Below are 16,859 nucleotides of genomic sequence, written 5' to 3' on the forward strand. Positions count from 1 at the left end.
TGGAGTTTGTTTTTTTTGTTGTTTTACTTTTCATGTGTTTAAATGTCTATGGACAATCCTGTTGAATTTGACACTATTGTAAATAGGTGTAAATAATTGAACCACATGGCTTCTGACAGTAGTAAAGATAGAATTGTAAGTTAATTAAGTGAAACTCTAAATCTTGCCTGTAAATGGGCAAAATAAGTAGTAAACTGTTCTTATGTTAAAGATTTATTGTTAAGAAGTAAATAGCTGTCAAAAGGTGATTGGTCTGAAATACCATCTGATAATGAAAGTGAAGAAGAAAAAACCTACCTGTATATCTCTTAATGTAATTTTAATTCCTTGGCAGGCCTTATCAATTCTTTCTTTAATTTTGGCATGGTAATAATTATATAATGAAACTGAAACAAGGAATTACTTAAATCTGGAATAATTTTGAATTACAGAAATTGATAAGAAAAGTATGATGCGCGCATGGCTAAGGTTAATTTTACTTTCGCTGATATTTCAGCATGAACTAACTAACCCCCCTTAGCCATGCGTGCATGGCTAACCCTATTTAGTTGGGTTAGTTTTCAACATACATTTCTTATCAATTTTCCAGAATTCAAAATTATCCTAGATTCAAATAATTCCTTATTTTGAACAGATTTATGACTTTTGCTGAAAAAAGAAAACTTATATGTGTATCTGTCTCTGTTTTCAGAAAGCAGGATTACAAGCTTTACTTAAAGGAACAGAAGATTTATCAAGTCTAAGAGGCCCACTGTGTTCTATAATTCTAATAGCATATCATACAGTAGTTTGTTATGTTCTAGGTTGGTATATTTTAATCAATTGTAAGTTACAGATTATGATAATAATTGTTGTAACTTATTGATGACAAATTTGAAGATTGATCTTGATGTATGAAAAGACAAACCAGGGAAATACTGTTTCCCTATATTAATCATGGTTTGCTAAACTTCTACTATTTCTTTTTTGAGCTTAACTTGTGGTGAAAGTTGTTGGTCTACCAAAGTTTAATATTGTTTTGGTAAACGTGTTATTATTGATCAAAACTGCGTACTAGTGAGTTTTTATTAGGTTATATGAATATGGGTGGGTTTTCAAAGGAGTTTTTGTTGGACTGATTAAAATTCAACTACTAAATGAAATATTAATAATTGTTAAAAGAAAGTTCAGATTGGCACCAAAAATGCATGTCATTCTTATTTTATATTCAAAATGTACTATATTCCTTTATAATTATAAAAAAAATTGTCAACCTATTTTTTTGTGAAAAACATAGATACTGCCTCTTTAAAAAAAGTGTACTAAATATTGTTCTTAATTCTTTGAACTCCTGGCTTTTTATGCTTTTCATATTTTGAATGTGAGACTTTATATCAAATTCATATAATTTTTTTTATGTGTCCAGGTTTAGGTGATGGTGACATTAGTTTGGCTGAAGAACTATTAAAACCATGTCTCAAACTTTATCCTAAGGTAAGTAAATCAAAGTGCAGTTGTACACAAGCTGTGATCAACAAATGTAGGATTAGATTTTATCACTGATAATAGACATAGCCATGCACATTTATAGTTGTCTCTTCTTCAGCAGTATTTTTGATTTTTACAAATTAATATTTTAGGTTTTGTCAAGAATTTGGCCACTTATATCTATTGTCAAATACTGAAAAGGATGATAATGAATTGGTGAAAAAAAATAATTCGAATGCAATTATTTTGTATCAATGGTTCTGATTTGATGACAACAAGGGTAAAATCCTCTATCTACCTGTCTGTAGCTAAGGGAAGCTGACATTTTGAATTCTGGAATGTATTGACATGTTATTTTTTCAATTATAAATAAAAAACTCACATTTTTCACCTAATAAAGTTCTTTTTATCTAATTTCATTACATTCTGAGGCATACAAGAAGCCTGAAAATGCCCAGTGTTTACATTTGAGGCTGGAAGCATACATGTGACGTCACCTTGTTTAGTTGCCAAAGACAATAAATAACATCATTTCGCGGAATTTTCCATTTATGAAATTTTACACAGAGGTAATGACTGAAATGGACTGATTCATTTATTTTGCATTAGAATAGAGATAACATATTGTATTTGAAGCTTGGTCTACGTAAAACTTGATTTTACTGTCGCAAATATCTGTTTACCAGCTACGCTCTGTGTCGCTAGGTAAACTCAGTTTGTGACAGTAAAACCCACGTTTTACGTAGGCCAAGCTTCAAATAATATATAGTTATCTCTTAAATTAGTGCAATTTTTTCACAGGAAAATAGTTGTGCCAAAGTTTGAATGTGTCCTAAAAATAGAATGGATTATTTCTAAAAACAGAATGAAATATTTTCACTTTTGATGGTATACACAGAGTCCCTTCATACATATATACCCTGTCATATAACACATACCTGTCAACTGACCCGTAATTTGTGGTTGTGACTTGTGAATAACCAACTCACCCAAGATTTTGGTGGGTGGCTGCCAAACAGTGTCGGTTCATTTACATGAAAACGCTTTGAAGAAATTTTTTCAAATTTAGATATGTTGTTTTCTACGACTAAATGAAGGTCAAGTTCAATATTCATGATTTTAGCTTTTCTCGTTGTTCAGTTGTAGCCCTTTCCCAAGAATTCAATTTTTGATGAATTAATCCATTTCTGTACAAAGGGAAATAACTCATTTTTTAAAAGATTTTTAAAAGACATTGTATTAATGATAAATGACATTTTGGATTTTTTTATATGTCCGTCAAAATTTTGACGGACGTATAATGGTATACAAATGTCGTCTGTCCGTCTGTCTGTCTGTCCGTCTGTCCGTCTGTCTGTATGTCCGGCGTAAACATGTCGCACCGTAACTTGAGAACGACTTATCCAAATTTCATGAAACTTAACATAGTTGTTTCTTATGATGGTCAAACGATCTGTATACTTTTTGGTGAAAATAAGATTAAAAATTTTTGAGTTATGGGACTTAGTAACTAAAACAGGTGTGTGTTTTTTTTTCACATGTAGCGCCTTATCTCAAAAACAATTTATGATTATTGCTTAAAACTTTACACACTTCTTAGTTATATTAATCTTTAGATCTGTATACTTTTTGGTGATCAAAATTTTATTTTTGAGTTATTGAGTATTTTGTTAAAAAAGGGGAAGGGTTTTTCACATGTCGCGCCGTATCTCAAAAACGATTTATGACTATTGCTTAAAATTTTACACACTTCTTAGTTATATTAATCTAAACATCTGTATACTTTTTGGTTCTGATTCCAAATTTTATTTTAGAGATATTGATTTTTTTTTTTTTAAAAGGGGGGTTTTTCAAATGTCGCGCCGTATCTCAGAAACGATTTATGATTATTACTTTAAATTTTACACACTTCTTAGTTATATTAATCTAAACATCTGTATACTTATTGGTTTTGATTCAAAATTTTATTTTAGAAATATTGATTTTTTAATTTTTTTAAAAAAGGGGGGTTTTCACATGTTGCGCCATATCTCAAAAACGATTTATGATTATTGCTTAAAATTTTACACACTTCTTAGTTATATTTATCTAAAGATCTGTATACTTTTTGGTTTTGATTCAAAATTTTATTTTAGAGATATTGAGATTTTTGTAAAAAAAAGGGGGGTTTTCGCATGTCGCGCTGTATGTCAGAAACTATTTATGATTATTGCATAAAAATTCACACACAAGACGACGGGCGAATCATGCGCTCATTGCGCAGCTGTTTATTTTCTTTTCTTTGGTAAATTGTTTGAAGAATTTTGTGGTAGGTTTATTTGTTATTCTGTATAAACTAATTTTCTGAATGCGATAGATATAATATGAAGTGAACTCCTTTAATTAGATAAAAATCTATTTTTATTAAAGGATATATTTCATTACATTAAAAGTTGTTGACATTGATAGATAAGTTGCAGATCTATATTAGTGTGTGACAAATGAAAGAAAAAATATTTGGAACTATTGATTATATTTGATTATAATTTGAAAATAGATATACATTGTGCTACATCATATCTAAATTTAGAGAACTATTTTTAGTGATTATCTAATGTTAGAGTACTATGTTAAACCATATTTCTGTTCAAAGGGAAATAACTCAAACTTATTCCATGAACCAGTAATGATAACTCAAAATTTCTTTATAACTATTTTTTAAGTCATGTGTGTTATGAAGTTGTTATGTGGTATTTTATTTTTGTTGTGTGTGTTAATGTTTAATTTTTACATGATCCTGGTTGGGGTTCAGATTTGCAAATATCATTTTCATTATTAATTAGATAATAATCTATTTTAAATATTCAATCACAATCCAAATTCAGAGCTGTTTTATGCTTAAATGTTGTGTCCATACTTTCTCAACTGTTCAGGGTTCGACCTCAGCAGGAAAATCTGGTTTGCTGTCACTTGACAGCCTCTTGTTACACTCTTGATTGAAAGGTGATAACAATTCTCTAATTATCTGTTAATTGTACCCCAGAAAGGTTGAAGCCAGTCAAGCTTGACATACAATTTTATGTCCTGATTTATAAAATTTGCTATTTGCAAATATCAATTATCCTATTAAAATCATATTAAAATCTTTTAAAACAATTTGAACCTCTTTATACATATCTGTTGCAGAGATGCAAGTCCCTAAACAATTTTTAACCATTAATTTTTGTTGTCACTTCAAATCCATGTCTACATTGATGTTAAAATACTAAATCCCTGGGATGTGTTTTAGTTGATTTTAGTCTCTGATGCATGATTTTTTATTATTAATTGTTTTTGGCTTTAAACTAGCTGTCAGTAACTGCGAGTACTCTCAAATCGTACTTTCTTGTTTATTTGACCTGTTGATACTAATTGTAATGCTTTTTTGTTATTTAATGTTATTCAGGGTTATATCTGGTCTATATACCAGCTTTGATAAGTGTTTGGTATTACTATAAATTTTCACTTCATACTATGAACATCAAAATTATTTATTTTGTAAAAATATTTCCTTTCTCTATTTGTTTGAACTGTACACTTATACCTAACAACAAAATTATTTTCATTTACCTGTGTTTAAAGTAATTGCAAATGGCTGATATTTTTGTTCGAGCATATTGTTTTTCTTAAATTGTTTAACATTTCATAGCGGTATAACATGTTACTTTTATTATTCTTCCCTTAGTTTATTTATTTTGTATTTACATTGTATCATAGGTCAAATTTATTTGTTCAGTGTATGTTCACTGGTGTTAATATGTCCTTTGATTGAGTTAAGCCATTTCAGTTGATACTTTATAGTGTGTCTTTCTATGTTGTGATGTTACACTATTGTTTCAGAAAAAGGGTGTGAAGGTTTGGTACCATTTAAACGTTTAAACCCGCTGCAATTGTTTGCACCTGTCCTAAGTCAGGAATTTGATGTTCAGTAGTTGTCGTTTGTTGATGTGGTTCATAAGTGTTTCTTGTTTCTCGTTTTTTATATAGATTAGACCGTTGGTTTTCCCGTTTGAATGATTTTACACTAGTAATTTTTGGGGCCCTTTATAGCTTGCTGTTCGGTGTGAGCTAAGGCTCCGTGTTGAAGACCGTACTTTGACCTATAATGGTTTACTTTTATAAATTTTGACTTGGATGGAGAGTTGTCTCATTGGCACTCATACCCCATCTTCTTATATCTTTCTACAAATGTGCACAGAATGTAAACTACAGTAACTTCTTCTTTCTCTTTACCTTCCTCCTGTGTATAGGAGCACATTAGCTATACCTGATTTCTTATTATAGTTGGGATTATAAAATTCATTAATAAAAAATAGTGTGAATGAAACCATAAGAGAGAATTGTTTTATATTGATATTTGATTAATGATAAATATTTAACACATACATTTGCATAATGAAGTTAAAATGAAAAACATAAATTAAAATTTAAAAATTTTCAGTAATTACTTCACAATTGTGAATATTTCTAGGAAACTGGTATATGTTAAAGAATATTAAAAAAATCCTCTAAATACGAAAATTCAACTGAAAAATGTCTGTATACATTATGATCTTCCTCAATATAGGTCATGACCTGTATTTTCATTTTCAGAGGTTGACAGGTATGATAACATCAATTTTCAAAACTTGCTTCCCAAGGACTTTTTGCATTTGTATGGTTTTCTCATTGACAGGCTCTTAAATGTAGCTTGTAATTTGTTAGAGATAAATACAATAAGCTTAATGCGTATTTGGTTTTTTTCAAAAGCCATGTCAAGTGAAGTTAGCTCTTGCATTATTATACATAATTAAAATTCTAGAAATGATGCCTTGAAATGTCATCTTTTCACGGAGCTGCTGATTTTGTTAATTTCATGGAGCTTTTTTATTTTAGTAATTAGAAGCTTGATTTTATTTGCGAAAGTTTGTGTTTGGATGTTTGCTGTACATGACAGCCATCTTTTTTATTATTTTAAGCTTCTCTGATTTTTTCTCTCACGTTAATAGAATTAGGAAATTTTGCTCAGTAACCACACAATTTCCCTGCAACATCTAATAAAAACATCGTAATTTCTTAAAATATTTTGACAGTGAAAACATCTATTCAATATTTATGAAAATCAAGAGCACTGTTTACTGCCTAATCTTTATATGATTATACCTAAAAAAAGATTACCGCACATGCATAAATTTTTCTGGCAAAATATCAATTCTTCAGCAAACATATTTCAATATACTTATTTATTAACCATTTGTTAACCATGATGGAACCTTGTAATTTTTAAACTCACCAGCAAAATTCAAGTGTTTCTAAATGTAAGTCTTAGTTCAGTTGTGCATTTGCATTTGAAATGCATACAATGGATGTGCTCTCTCGGAAATGTTTTACTCATATTGTTCAGTAATGAATACATTAAAATGTATAGTATAAATGTAATTCTGTTTTGAAATTGCAGGGAGCATTATTTTTATTTTTTTCTGGAAGAATTGAAGAAATAAAAGGAAATATAGATAATGTAAGTACTTATTTCCAACAGTTGATTAGATTTAGAGTGTATCACTTCTTGATTGTCATAGGTAATTGTGATTTTTATTTGAAATTTTTGTTAATTGTTGTTTCCATAGTATTTTTCAAATATGAATCGAGCTGTTTTTACATAAAGCTCCTTTTTACATGAATTTCTTTCATCTCTGGGATCAACATCTGAATTAAGAAGAAATTTGAATATTAAATTTTTTATATTGAAAATATTGAATTTGATTGATTTGAAAGGCAAGTGTCTGAACAGAGATAGAGCTAGGATGCTTTTGTAGCAAAAAAAATAAAATGGGTGATTCCAATAATTTTATTCATTGCACTAAAGTTGTTTCCAATGCAAAAAGATTAAAGTAAAAACAGTGTAATGCAGCCTTTGATGACTTTTGAACCTAACTATAGACATTTTAGTGCACATACAGTCTAAATTGATGGTTTCTTTTTTTCACAACATTGGTCAATTTTATTTATAAATGTAACCACCATAGTGGTGTCTAGTCTGTCTTTTAATGTGGTTGGGTTATTACCTCAATGGCATGTGCCCGACTTCTTCTTTTATTTGTAAATAGATTTAGATATGACAGTCATATCATAATTAGCAATTTTCGTCTTTTTTCTTAAATGTTTGTTTAATTGCCAATATTCAAGGGATTGCTGTATCATGTATGTTTAGTCATATCCTTTCTGCTTGATGATAGGAAATGATATACATAATGTTTGAAAACCTATAAGGAGAAGCTCTAAGTAATGAAATCTTGTATGATTCATTTCAACTTATTTTTCAAAAATGTCAAATTGTAAGTGGCTTCCCAATAACAGCCACTAATCTGTATTATGATACTTGTCTGTTTATGTGAGCTAATTTAATGTTATGAAAAAGGAATCATAACTTTTCTGTTTAAATGAGCTATTTTAATGTTATCATCCTTATATTTCAATTTCAGGCTTTATATAGATTTGAAGAGTCCATAGATTCCCAGCAGGAATGGAGACAGTTTCATCATTTATGTTTTTGGGAGTTGATGTGGTGTCATTGGTTTGTGTTTAAATTTTTTTTTAATTTAAGCTTATAATTCTTTTTCCCTAAGGCAAAATTCTCTATGTAAAGCAATTTTTTAAGAGTCAAATTTGTTATATTTTGAACCCAGTAATCTTAAGCCAGTTTGAACAAAACTATATCTTGAGCATGATGACAGTTGCCATTTGTGGAGCAGAAACTGTTTACCTTTCTGAAGCATTTGAGTTCACCATGGCTTTTTGTTGGGGTTATTGTCGTTTAATCTATAGATCTATAGATTTCTATGTAGTGGTTTTTGGACTGTTTGTCTGTTGGTCTTTTTCTATTGGCCATGGTGTTGTGTTGTCTGGTTTTTATGTTAGATGACATTCGCTGTAAATTCCTTGGTTTTACAATCACAGTTGATGATTTTGGGATATAATAAAATCTTTTATTTTATGTTTTATTCGCCCCTGCATCACTAGTACAACTGCATTTGCAATTGACACTGGTAACTCTTCATAAACAGTACTGTTGTTTCTTGATTCTGTAGTTCAGTCAAACTTTGACTACTCACATTAATAAAAACACTCATTTTTTTATCAAAATTCAAAGCTGTGGTAGAAAAATTCCTTTATTCTATTTATGTGAGATTGTATTTGCCTGTAGTGTATTTCACCTTTGAAGTACATGCACTTAAGTTATATCAAGACTGTAAAACATAGAATAATAGAGAGTATATAGTTTGATATAACCTTTGATTTTTAGTTTCAAGGGAGATTGGTTAATGGCCATGAAGTATGCTGAGAGACTATGTAAGGAGAGTAGGTGGAGTAAAGCTACATATACATATCAAAAAGCAGCATTTTTACTCATGTGTGACGATCAAACCGAGGAGACAAAAACTCATCTTCATTATTTATTTAGGTAAGTTGTCTTGAGAAAACTACTGTGTCTCTAGTTGCATAAAAATGGCACCCTTTATAAAATTTTTTAATCTATTTTTTATTTTTTTGAAAGCACATGATGCATAATAAACAGTTAAATACAAATATATATTATTACAGTGCAGATAACACTGTCAGATAATTATAATTAATTGTTTTAACACTTATCATACTATTTACTGAATGAGGGGCTTCGGTGGCCAAGTGGTCCAAGTAGTTCAACTACTGTATCACTAGCCTGTCAACACTGAGGTTGTGAGTTCAAACCCTGCAAGGGGTAGGTGCATTAGACTCCGATCTTAAATGACTAGGATTGTAAGTTCCTACCAAAGGTTGGTGGTTCTCTCCTGTGACTCTGGCTTCAGCCACCAAATCAAACTGACTGTCACCAAAAAGCCAACAGTGCTGAAAGTGGCTTTAAACACTAAAAATCAATCAATCAATATTAACCTAATGATATATTTAAAGGGATACCATGAATTAAGATTGAAATAGGAGATGAAATATAAAAAGAAATATTAGATATATGTAAAAAGAATAAAAATAAAGAGAAATTTGTACATAGTTTTGTCATCTGTTGTTTACTTTTAATATCACTACATTGTTGTTGTATACAAAAATAACAAAGATGAGATGAATAGCGTTAATTGGCAGATTTATTATTATCATAAACAAACTAAAGGAAAGAGCCTTTTTTGTTTGTGCGATTTTAATATTAACACAGAAACTGTCGTTATTCAATTCCCTTTAAGACTGTTTCTGTTTTTGTTTATGAAACCACATTCTTTTACAGTGCAGTACAGTACAGATCATTTAACATTTTCAAAAGTGCCTGAAGTGATAAAAATCTTTGATTTTAAGTATCTACTTAAATAAATATAATATTTAATAGGAAGCAGTTATTTTATATGTACTTAATAATTTCTAACATTAAAATACCAAAATTAAAAGTCGTAAAATTATAATTAAGTGTTATGATTGCTGTAGATAAAACCCATGTATCAGTTGTTTACATCACATTCCCATGAAAATGAAATGGTATCTTGTTGTATATGCAAAAAGTGCATAAGTGACTTAAAATGATTTTATTTTTTCCAGGAAAGAATTTGTAGTCTAAGCTAGGTGGTGTATCTTGTATGGTAACCACTGAAATCTAGCATTATTATTACACTCCCACTTTAGGAATGGGGGTTTTATTGCATTCATCTTGTCCATTCATCTGTCTTTTCATCCTTCAGCTGGTTTGTCCTTCTATTCATTTGTCCAACAAATATTTTCATCACACTTTTTATAAAGTGTTACCTTTGTCCGTCCGTCCGTCTATTATACATCCCAAATTAGTTTCCGTTCTCTAAATTTAGTTTCCCTCAACCAAATGTTATAAAACTTATACACAATGCTTATTACCACAAAACACAGATCAAGTTTGAGTTTGGGTTGCATCACTTTTACTGTTCTTCAGTAATTTCCCTTTATAACGTTATATGCAAGCGGGGGCATCATCTGTGTCCCATTGATACATTCTGCATTAATCTTAGGTACTACTAAACTGAATGACATGAAATTGGTCAGCAGCTTGACTTTTTTCGGATCTGCCAGACACCTACTTCCTGTTAGCGGATTCTTAAAGTTTTTCAATATGTTAAATGAACCTAAAAAATTTCTTCACACATTTCTCAAGTACTGCTGAACAGAATGACCTCAAATTTAGTCAGCAGACTTGGCAGACATCCTACTTCCTTTTTTCTGATACTTATTATGAGTGGTGGTATGCATAGCACAACAATGTGTGCAATCTTGTTTTTGATTAACGTTTGTTAATGAGTTTCATTTCTTCATCAGTGATGTCAAACTTTCTACACAGTTGTTTGTTATTTTTATGTTGATTAAGATCTATTATCAGTATACAGTACATGTCTTTAGAACCTTTTATATGTTTTTTTGAATGGTTAGGTTCATACTCCCATGCGGATCCAGGATTTTAAAAAGGGGGGGGCTTGGGCCCCCAAACTAAGTAAGTTTTGGAGTCGGACATGTAAAATGTCTATGCATTTACATGTACCATAACTGTAGCTCCATAATGTTCTATTTATATCATAAAGGCATATTAAAAAATACTATGTGTATTCAATATCTATGTAAAAATAAAATTTCAAAGCACTCTCAACCACCTTTTCAAAAATGATTTATACGCAATTCATACTATATTCTTTGTTATTGACAAATTTATTTTCTAGTTATTTAAAGTTAATCATCGGAAAAGCAAATTTATTTTGTAATTTTTCATTATTGAACAACCTTTGAACCCATGCATATTTCAGAAAATTTATGGAAGGTTTTAAAATAATCATTTTCAGTCCTCCTTCCAAAAAGTATTGAAATAATGTTTTTCTTTTTATGGTACCAAAAAAAACTAAAAGAAATAATTATTTTTTTGTAAATAGATGTTTTAGTTTTGGCAATGCCAGTGCCATTATCACTGTAATATTAAAAAAAAATGCAAAAATAGATACCTACCAACATGTAACATACTAGATCGTAAAAAAATTGATAAAGTAAAGATAAAAGTTGTCAGTTAAATTGAGTATTATCTAGAGCCAATTGGGTCAATATGTGGGTCAATATGTGCATTAAATTTCAGGAACAAGGGTCCAGAAATGGTCATATTTTCCCTACATGACCTAAACTGAAAGGTCATTGACAGAAATGGTAGATTAGGATTTAGATCAAAAAGTTTTTTTTACAGAAATAATTTCGTTCATTTCATAGAGATTGGGTTTAGTAATCACCATTTTGCACTAATTTTTGTTCTGAATCAGGAAGGTGATGTAAGTAACATTTCTTCAATTCCTCTGTCCATATCATAAACTTCGCTCTGTATAATGGCTCTTTTCAAAGATGAGACATTGTCGCATATGTGGTTTTACATATATTGAGGGTGTGATTCAATTTACAGCAATTTAATCAAACCCCCAAAGAACTCTTTGTGATGCAGCTTTTCTAAGTGAAAAATTCCTACTTTTACACAATGAAATTCATTGGATATTCAGTTCTTTGCAAATATTAAATAACTGCGTCTTAAAAACATTTAAAAATCTTTATTCTATGGTCTTCTGCTCTTCAAAACAACACACATGATTAAGCTCAGACAATAATTAAAAATAGCAACATGTCAAATATCATTGCAAAGAGATTTTTTGTTTACATATCACATTGGTGTTTCTAATTTTGAGTTGCATAACGGATATTTACCCATTTAGGCAATTGTAAGACATTGAAATCCGTTGCACAGATGAAAAAAACTTGCTTCTTTATACCAATAGGGTAATTTTAGATATAATTAAGTTCCAACCTATCAATTTTTACAGTACCACCTTGCATGCTTTTTGAAATAGTTTTTAGTAGAGTTGGGAAAGGATTGATTGCTTTTCAAATTCATGAATGGTTTTGGTTTATAACAATTTCATGTATTCCTTTTGAAATGATATGTAAATAATATAGATTTGATATGATGGCTAAATTATCACTCTTCACAAAGTGACTCAAACTGACCCAAGGAAAAGAATATCACCATCCATGGTCTTAAATAACAAACAAAGACTTGACCTGAATTATATGGTATAAAAGGCCTGCTGTCCCCCAGAAACCAGGTTGTCTTCAAAATTATTTCATATGTTTTTCAGTTTTTTCTACATTTACTTTAACATTCTTTATCCTTATTGATTTATTGTATTTTCTAAGGTTCAGAAATTTGAAATCTGTATTGAAAAAAGCACATTGTTACTTCATAACAATATGGTAATTTAAACATGTTAAAGGTGGAATACAATGTGGAAGTATGAAGATTTTTTAGCTCACCAGGCCTCTAGGTTACTCTTTGATGTCAAATTTTTACCAAGTTTTTTGCGAGTTTGCCTATTTTTCTTGAAAATTATAAAAGATAGATAGACCCTTTAAAAAACAAAAACTATCAGCAAGACAAGATCTTCAAACTAGTCAAATTTTGCTGTAATTGTTAGTACACTCTTTAAAGGAGTGATTGCCCTTAAATAACAATTTGTTTTACCCTTTTTGTGATTTCGGCAAAAATTGCAGAAGATAGAGAGAAATTGTAAACAAAATAATGATCAGCAATACAAGATCAACAAAAAAGAGATTTTTGTCATGAATTCTTTTCTAGTCCATAATGTTGGGAAGTGTCCATTGTTGAAGATGCACATAGACCTATGTTAGCGACACAGACTCTTAAGAATCCCTAGTTTCTGTTTTCTCTAATTCCTGTATTTAATTTGGATTATGATTATAAAATCTTATATTTTAGTGAAGTTCCAAGACTTAAACAGAGAATCGCAGGAAAGTCTTTACCTATAGAGAAGTTTGCTGTGTTTAAAGCCAAACGAGTCATTGAACAGGATTACACACTAGTTCTGCCAGCATTGGTAATTAAACTAATATGTATTAGATACAATACAAAGGTAACAAAGAAATAGGCCGGTAACAACTGTTGCCGGATAGTTTTTCTGCACGAGTAGTCAGGTGAAGGTCCGAGGCGATAGCCGAAGACCTTGACCTGACTACGAGTGCAGAAAAACTATTCGGCAGTTTGTTTCCGGCCTGTTTTTTGTTACTTTTGTTTTGTATCTGACTTGTACGACGTTTCAAGAAAGAAGTAGTACATTTTGCATGTAGAAGAGGTATCAAAATTTAACATATTCGAAACTTAAATGGCCATATACCAGTTAATGTAAGTTACAGTAAGACAGTTTAAACAAACTTTTTTTTCATTTCCCTTCAGCCTATAGTTTTTTCTAAAGAAATTTAAGAATCTAATAATTTCATAAAAAAAAAGAACCATGTCAAGTAAAAGATGAATGTCGTACACATTTGAGACTTTTGAAAATGCATCTTCGCAAGTAAGTAATGTATGAAAAAGATTTCAGAGGTAAGCAAGCTAACATTTGATTTTTATTTGGGGGAAAACGGAAAAGGGGGGGGGGGTTAAAATAAATTCAAAATAAACAGGCTTGATTCGTTTTTGTTGAAAACATGCAGGATGTGTCATTCCATTCCCCCATTCCGCCTTAAAAAATAATAAAAATCGTACGTTTGCTCCCAAATGTATAAATTCAATAACAATATAAAAAGAAAAGAATTTTCTATTTCATTAGTGAATGAAATGGTACGAAAAAATCGATTTTGTCTTGTTAAAATCACCCATATATAGGCATATATTTTGGATTTTTTTTATATAAATTATTCTTATAGGTTTTTATATATGTCTCTTATAGTGTTGGTCAGGATCAAACACGTGTCACAATATGATCCAATCGCAACTTACCGTCCAAAATTGGTGACATAAGTTGAATGATTTTCTTCAAGATTTGCTGCCTATTTGAACATGTATTACACGGACACTTTTTATTTATAGGATCAATCGTGCATTGGTGAGTTGATATGGATTTTATCTTTTGATTAGATTTGATTTTTTTATATATATTTCCTGTCTTTTTTATTGAAATATAAACGTCGGTACCAGCATTTCTTTACTTTCAGCATTGTCCAGAATACTATTCATTTCCATATATTGAAAAAAAAACCCAACATTTACGGACCGACCATTTAGCTTCAAAAGGGGGGTATGTTTTTTTTCTGAGTAAGAAAATGATTTAGTTTATCAACGCTATCACCCAAATATTTTTTTTTTCGAAATTAGCACTATTATATACGGTATTCGGAAAATCTGGAATCAGAACTTTATTTTGTCATCTGATTGACCACAATATATTTTTTCTCATAAAATTGGGGATCAGAATATTTTTTAGGAAAAAACATAACTCCCCTTTTGAAGTTAAATGGTCAATCCCTTAGTGTACTGATATGAATAGTAATATACTGGAATTGTTTGAAAAAAAAATAGTTATTGATGCCAGTGTAAATATTTTAATGAAAAAGACAAGAAATATGTCGGTGAAACAAAAAGTTCAAATCTAATTGAAATTTAAAGTGCCCATGAACTCACTGATCACGCACGAGTGATTCTATTCATAAAAAGTGTCCGTGTAACAACTAAAAAGTGTCCGTGTATCATCTAAAAAGTGTCCGTGTAACACCCGTTAATGTACTGTTTTTCTATAGCTCTGCTGGGGGCAAAGTCGTACAAACTTAAATAAAGCAAAACAAGTCATAGAACAGGATTGTCCACTTGTTCTGCTTACACTTGTCCACTCTCTCAGTAATAGCTCACAGTTCAACTTGTTTTTGTTGTTATTTTGAAATGCAGTGCCAAGCCAGGTGCCACCTTTAAATTTTAGGTCAGCAATTATTTCTACACTTTTAAGACACCTAGTCAAATATTTTAGTAGACTAAATTAGCCTTCATCTGTACAAATTAAATTGTATTTGTAGGAGCTAATATATGTTTGGAATGGCTTTTCAATACTGGGGAAGAAAGAGGAACTACTAAATCCTGTGTTGGAGAAAGTAGAGAAAACAGTGAATGACATAGTGAACTCAAAAGGTATGTTTTCTGCTAAGAATTATAAGGTGACTTTCTACTGGTTGATGTTGTTGTATATATCCAGCTGATTTGTCTATTGCTTATCAACTATTTCAAATTTGAGTTGCTCTGAAAATGCATTGAGAATTTTGAGATGGGAAAACTTTAAGGATTGTATCTTGTGGATCATATAGAAGTAAAACTAATTAATACATGCCCCTTCCCACCTTTAAATTCTATATTAGATTTTGCAATTTCAAGTGTCTGTAGTTTTTTTAACCCTAAGTTCACTTTGGATCTCAGATTTTACCTAAAAAATTTATAAGTAATTATTTGGAAATAGATAATAACCAAACTGTCATACAATGAATATGTACCAGACCTGAGGTAATTGAAAATTGAAAATTGAAAATGTAATTGATTATAAATTTGAAAGTGATTTAAGGTAATGTCAAATTGAGCAAATTTTCAGATACATGTAAGCTGTGTAATTGAAAGTAATAAATTTTATTACCTTCTTGCCACACAATTAAGATTTACTTTTCAACAGACATAATGCCAGGACAATCAATTTCCATTTTATATGTCACTCATTTTTATTTTATATAATCTTGCAAATAATTTTGGTGTCGTATATTGCTATCACGTCGTTGTCGTCGTCGTCTGAAGACATTTGGTTTCCGGACAATAACTTTAGTTTAAGTGTATGGATCTCTATAAAATTTAAGCAAAAGGTTCAATACCACAAAAGGAAGGTTGGGATTGTTTTTGGGGGTGATGGTCACAACCGTTTAGGAATTAGGGGCCAAAAAGGGGCCCAAAACAAGCATTTTTCTAGTTTCAGGAAAATAATTTCTGTATAAGCAATTCCACAAGATTCATCAAATATTATTTTTTTGGAAAAGGGGGAGGGTCAATTTTTTTCCTCAAGATTTAAGAAATTGTCAATTTTCCAAAGAAAAATTTGGGGTCACAATTTATTTTGCTAATTCTTTGTATATAGTCTGAAAACAGATTTACTAAGTATTGCGCAACAGCACAGTGTATTGCACAAAAGCAAGAAATCTTCAATTGAATATAAATTCAAATCATATAACCAATTTCAAGTTCTTTGACTACATTTATTCTGTGTCAGAAACCTATAATGTGTCAAATATTTAATTACAATCCAAATTCAAACCTGTATCAAGCTTGAATATTGTGTCAATTTTTGCCCCAATTGTTCAGGGTTAAACCTCTGCGGTCGTATCCAGCTGCGCTCGGCGAAGCAGTTTATTTCTTTTAATACAATGAAAATAATGCTTTATAGATTTTGTGTGTCAAAAGCAATCTTCTGGATTTTCTTTTATCTGGAATGCTCAAACCCAAATATTTGAAAGCAACAGATGTTCAAATGTGTAGAAAAGTTAGGAGCTGG

The 16,859-nt window shown here is 30.4% G+C and overlaps 1 protein-coding gene across 1 annotated transcript in view; it reads left to right on the forward strand.

Moving 5' to 3' along the window:
* LOC127708333 (tetratricopeptide repeat protein 39B-like) overlaps positions 1-16,859 on the forward strand; it is a 67,785-nt gene that overhangs the window by 29,261 nt on the left and 21,665 nt on the right. Inside the window, exons 9-15 of the mRNA XM_052213189.1 lie at positions 692-803; positions 1,406-1,473; positions 6,923-6,982; positions 7,947-8,038; positions 8,768-8,926; positions 13,268-13,385; positions 15,352-15,463. Coding sequence (XP_052069149.1) covers positions 692-803; positions 1,406-1,473; positions 6,923-6,982; positions 7,947-8,038; positions 8,768-8,926; positions 13,268-13,385; positions 15,352-15,463 — 721 coding nt within the window. The remainder of the gene's footprint in view (positions 1-691; positions 804-1,405; positions 1,474-6,922; positions 6,983-7,946; positions 8,039-8,767; positions 8,927-13,267; positions 13,386-15,351; positions 15,464-16,859) is intronic.

The sequence above is a fragment of the Mytilus californianus genome, unplaced genomic scaffold, assembly GCF_021869535.1.
Source record: "Mytilus californianus isolate M0D057914Y unplaced genomic scaffold, xbMytCali1.0.p SCAF_1, whole genome shotgun sequence".
In the NCBI taxonomy this organism is placed as follows: domain Eukaryota; kingdom Metazoa; phylum Mollusca; class Bivalvia; order Mytilida; family Mytilidae; genus Mytilus; species Mytilus californianus.